This window comes from Myotis brandtii, unplaced genomic scaffold (genome assembly GCF_000412655.1).
Source record: "Myotis brandtii unplaced genomic scaffold, ASM41265v1 scaffold1735, whole genome shotgun sequence".
NCBI classification, from domain to species: domain Eukaryota; kingdom Metazoa; phylum Chordata; class Mammalia; order Chiroptera; family Vespertilionidae; genus Myotis; species Myotis brandtii.
The window spans coordinates 81,380-87,028 of record NW_005356411.1 but is presented as its reverse complement, the minus strand read 5'-3'; the positions used below and the strand labels follow the sequence as shown (position 1 = coordinate 87,028).

At 44.3% G+C, this 5,649-nt stretch overlaps 1 protein-coding gene across 1 annotated transcript in view; it reads left to right on the top strand.

The window, feature by feature from the left end:
* Window positions 1-3,881: 3,881 nt before the first annotated feature.
* The window catches only part of LOC102263785 (mucin-16-like), a 21,725-nt gene continuing 19,957 nt past the window's right edge, over window positions 3,882-5,649 (top strand). Inside the window, exons 1-3 of the mRNA XM_014537147.1 lie at window positions 3,882-3,921; window positions 5,202-5,326; window positions 5,421-5,485. Coding sequence (XP_014392633.1) covers window positions 3,882-3,921; window positions 5,202-5,326; window positions 5,421-5,485 — 230 coding nt within the window. The remainder of the gene's footprint in view (window positions 3,922-5,201; window positions 5,327-5,420; window positions 5,486-5,649) is intronic.

The following is a 5,649-nucleotide window of genomic DNA, read 5'->3' as shown; positions in this document are numbered from 1 at the left end:
ACACACAGCTGAGACCAGTGTGGGGACCACCAGGTCAAGACAGGAAAGACATTCTTCTCCCACCAACCAGTCTTTGTCATCCAATGTTTTATATCCACTGGGAACTTCGTCTTTTTTAGGTGACTACTACTTCTACTTTGATGCCTTTGTTTTTTCATTCTGAATCGTTGATACTGGCCATTTTTTCCTCTGCCTGTTGATCTTTTGACAAGCATTCATCTGGGCTTCAGCTCAGCTACACCCACTCTTTTGCATATACCTACTCATTGAACTTCTTTTTTGAAGATCCTCATTCCTGGTGTCTTCATAGTCTGGCTTCATCTATGATCTTTCTGGCTGTCACATTCACCTCTTTTTTGTCAGAAAGTTCATTTTCCTCCTTCTTATCAGGAGTTATAGGTTCCATTTCAATTTTCTTTGCAACCAGCCCATTTTCTAGGCCCTGGGTATGCTTTTTAGTCCACCATTGCAAGGACCCTACCTCCATTAACTTCAACATCATTTCCCTCTTCAACCGTCATTACTGCTCTCTCTTCAACCAGCCCATCCCCCATTCCTATTACTTTCTCACATACCACCTCTCATACAGGAGACACCAACTTTTGCACAATGATTAGTACTTCTGATGAATCGTAGGTTATCGTTAATAGTCTCAAATCTTGAACCCAGCTAGTGAGGATATCTTTATTACCCGTTGTTAATACCATTATAGCAGAGAATTTGGTCTTAGGAACAGTTGCAAGTGTGTCTGATGTTCCTTCACTCTCAGCACAGTTGACAAGTAACAACCCAGATAATTATTTGTTGTGGTGAGTTTTTCATGTGTTGTAGGTTGTTTAAGAACATCCCTGGCTTGTACTCATAAATGCCTGTTGCGTACTCCACATACACACAGTTGTGACAAGCAGTATTTTTCCAGTCTGAGATCTACTGAATACAAAATTCTTGCCTACACCACCAAAATGGATGTTTTTTCCTCATATCCTTTTCATTTTAGACCCCACAGGATTCTGAAATTCAGTTACAAAATTAATATAAATGGTTATTAACAAAGGTTTAGGATACAGAGAAAACTATCAGTTCACATTTCCATGCTATCTTGTCAGTAGCTGTGTGACCTCGGCAAATTATGATTTCTGAGGTTTTACTTTTCTGTCAAATACAATAATAGGGTGTACTTGCAATGTTCCTGTGATAATCAAAGAGGAACAGAATGCCAGGTGCTTTACAGTTGCTCATCATTACCACTATCACCACCACCGTCATCAAACACATTGGAATCACTTTAGAATGTCTACTCTCAGAAATATGTTTTTCAGGGTATTCTTAGCAGCATATGGCATGGCTTCACCATCAGAGTCAAAATCCTCTTAATTTTGTCTCTCTCCCTGCACTAAGCTTCAGTAGGCTTTGTGGTCTCCATTGAGAAGCCTCCAGTTAGTTCCTCCTCTTTCCTGGGAACTATTTACGGAAGCCCTGGTCAATAGCTGTTGTCTCAGCCAATGACACTCTACTCTTTCTCAGAGACTGACTTCCACTCACATTGGCCAGCTAGTGTGGTTCCTGGCAAATTTAATCCAGTGAACATTTATTTTGTAGTGAAAGCAGAAAAAGTAAAAGTAGTAATAACAGTGGCAATAGTCATAGTAATAACGGTAGTTATGGCTCTAGTAATAACAGTAGCAATAACTCTAATAGTCATAGTAAATAACAGTAGTAATAACAGTGGTAATAGGTGGTAATGATGGTAGTGAGAGCAGTAATGATAGATAGCAGCAGTGGTGGTATTAACAGTAGTCACAGCAATAATGGTAAGTAGTAATAGTTGTAGTAGTAACAATATTAATAAGAGTAGTAATAGCAGCAGTAATGGAAGGTAGTGGCAGTGGTGTTAGTAACAGTAGTAATGGTAGGAAGAAAAAAAATAAGTTCTTGCCAGTTCAGTAAGTGTAATCATTCTGTGCAAAACTCTGTGTCTATCCCACAACTCACAGGGCTACCAACAGGAGGAACAGAGAGGGCACAGACCACCACCACCACAGCGACCTCCAACAGGAGGAACAGAGAGGGCACAGACCACCACCACAGCGACCGTGACCACCAGAGTATCCACTTCCTCTTTTGGAATGCTGACGCTCCTTAGGACATCAAGTAAAACAGCCAGCACAAGCACAACAGGAGTGATCATCACAACCCCAGGTGTTTCACATGATATTTTGGAGATGACATCCTTCTTGGCTACCAGACCTGGTGTAGAGACCAGCACAGCAGTTTTCAGGACAACGCCACCCATATTCAGTAGACCAGCAATCACACCTGCACCTGTCTTTAGTTCTTGGACAAAGACCAGCACCACTGTTCCAACTCTGATCATTTCCTCTGGTGAACCAGATACAAGAGTCCCTTTGATCACCCATCCTGCAAATACCAGACCAATTTTGCCCAAAACAACTCCCAATGTTTTCCATACTGAATCAGATAGCACACCCTTGATGGCCACCAGCCCTGGGGCAGAAACCAGTTCAACTGTTCTAGCTACAACTGTCCAACCTGTTGTATCAGAGGTGGTGACTTCACAGGCTACTAGTTCTGGGGCAGAGACCAGCACAACTTTTCCAACTTTGACAATTTCCCCAAATCAACTGGAGACCACAGCCTCATGGGTCACCCAGTTTGAAACAGAAACCAGGTCAGCAATTCCAACTCTGATTGTGTCCCCTGGTGAGCCAGATGCAACAGTTTCCATGGTCACCCATCCTTTAGACACCAGCCCAATTGTTTCCCAAACGACTTTCAATTTTTCCCATAGTGAATTAGACAGCACAATCTCAATGGCCACCATTCCTGGGGCAGAATCCAGTTCAACTGTTCCAGCTACAACTGTCCAACCTGTTGTACCAGAGGTGGTGACCTCACAGGCTACTAGTTCTGGGGCAGAGCCCAGCACAATTTTTCCAACTTTGACAATTTCCCCAGATCAACTGGAGACCACACCCTCATGGATCACCCATTATGGGACAGAAGTCAGGTCAGCTGTTCCAACTCGGACTGATTCCTCTGGTGAGCCACATACAACAGTCTTATTTGTCACCCATCCTACAGAGACCAGCCCAACAATGTCCAAGACAACCCCCAGTGTTTCCCCTAGTGAATCAGAATCCACACTCACAGTGGCCACCGACTCTGGGACAGAAACCAGTTCAGCTCTTCCAACTCTGACTGTCTCTCCTGGTGTACCAGATAAGGTGACCTCACAGGTCACTATTTCTGAAACAGATGACAGCACAGTTGTTCCAACTCTGACTCTTACTGCTGGTGAACCAGAGACTACAGCCTTATTGGCCACCCACCCCAGTGCAGAGACAAGCATAAATTTTCTTGCTTCAACTATTTTTCCTCATTTACCAGATACCACAGCCTCACTATCCATCCAACCTGGGATGGACCTCAGCACAACTATTTCAACTTCAACTCTTTTCCATGGTTCATCAGACACCACAAGCTTACTGGCCACCAGCCCTGCATCTAAGGCCAGTACAGGTCTTCCAACTCTGACTGTTTCCTCTGTTGTTCTTGGGCCTGCCAGTACCCCTGCAACCACAGGTGAGCCTTATACTGTAGCTTCCTGGAGCACACTAACCTCGCCACCTGCAGCCTCAGTTGGTTTTCCAGAATTTTCCGACACTGTGACTGGGGGCACTGTGACCTTGACTGCAGCTGAAAGCAGCCCAGGAGGATTAAGTCCAACCACTATCCTGAAAACTACAACTCTTGCAGCCACTAAGTCAGCTGCCACAGGTTCAGACCGCACTGTGGCTGAGACTACAGCCACTTTCAGTACACTGTCTGAAAGTTCCTTTGTCCCTGTGACCACACCTGAGATGTCCACCGAGGCCTATGTGAGTGTGACTTCAAGAACAAGTAAGAATAACATTTTTATTCTATCTATCTATCTATCTATCTATCTATGATATATAGTTTAACTATTTTAATGTACAATTTAGTGGCATTGATTACTTCCACATCACCACTATTTCTAAAATATTTTTATCACCCCAAACTGGATCTGTGTACCCATTAGACAGTAACTCCCCTTTTCCTACTCACCACCCTCCTCCCCCAGTCCCTGGTAACCTCTAATTACTTACTGCCTCCATGCATTTTCCTATTATAGATATCTCATATAAGAGAAATTTTACAATATAACTGGCCTTTTGTGTCTTGCTTATTTTAGCTAACATAATGCTTTCAAGGTTCTTCCATGCCATAGTATGTATCAGAACTTTATTCCTGTTTATGGATAAATATCCTGTTGTGTGGATAGATCACATTTTATTTGTTCATTTATCTGTTGATGGAAAATTGGGCTTTTTCCACCTTTGACTATTGTGAATCATGCTGCTATGAACATGGATGTACAAGCATCCATTTGAGTCCTTGTTTCCAATTCTTTTGGGGATAAACCCAGGTCCTCAAATAACATTGATTTGTTCAACATCATTTCATTATAACATTGATGAGATGTTGTATGAACGCTCTTTTTTATATCACTTAGCCTATGTAAGATTGGTTTCTTTGTACATTTTTTCACTTAAAGTCACAGAACCTATTGACAACGTTACATGAGGACTTACTGTACTAAAAAAGGAATTGTTGGGTCATTTGGTTTATTGGTTTCCCAGAGCTGCCATGACCAAGTACCACAAACTGGGAGGCTTCAACCACAGAAGCTTGTTCTGAAGGCTGGAAGGGAGAATGCATACAACATACACCTTAGAGTCATCCCAAATGAGGGTGAGGGAGCTGGAGTGCTTATCATCCAACTCCCACCTGTCATTGCTAGAGGGATGCTCTCTGGGCTTGATGATCTCCCCAAGACAAAGAGATGTAGGTCCTGGCCTGTGCTGAGATGGTAAGAGTCAAAGGGAAGGAGGAACAGGGTGCCCAGCTCCTCTCTGTTTGCTCCATTTGCACTTCTACACAGTCTGCATCCCAGAAACCCACATGGTCCTGGGGAAATGATGGTTGGTCACCCTGTGTGAGGGGGTCTTGGACAGTGACTGCTACACGAGGTGTCTCGAGGTCACCTAGGCCAGGCCCCAACTCAGCACTGAAGTTAAGGCAAGTCCTCAGAGCCCTCCCTCCCTCAGCCCCAGGCCTGACCCAGGATGGGCCTCACTTTACTCTCTGCCTCCCTGCAGCTGCAGTTCCTCTCTTGATACCTTTTATTGTCAACTTCACCATCACTAACCTGCGTTACACAGAGGACATGGGAAACCTGGGCTCTGAGATATTCAATGCCACTGAAAGGCACCTGCAACAATTGGTGAGAGCCCCCCAACAATTCTAACTTCTTGCCAACCCTGCCACACCCTGTTGTCTTGGCCACTCCTGCTCATCTGCCTCTCATGCCTTCACAGCTGGGGCCCTTGTTCAGGAACAGCATCGGTTCCCTCTATGCTGGCTGCAGATTGACCTTGCTCAGGTAAGACCTCCTCTTCAGTACCTACAAAAAACCTACTCCTTTCCTTTCTTGGCCCTCTACACCCTAGTCAACCACAGTCCCTTGGGCCTTTGCGGAGAGGCATTGTAACACAGTGTATCAAAATGCCTGAGTTGGAACCCCGGTTCTTCATTTGCTAGCTGTGT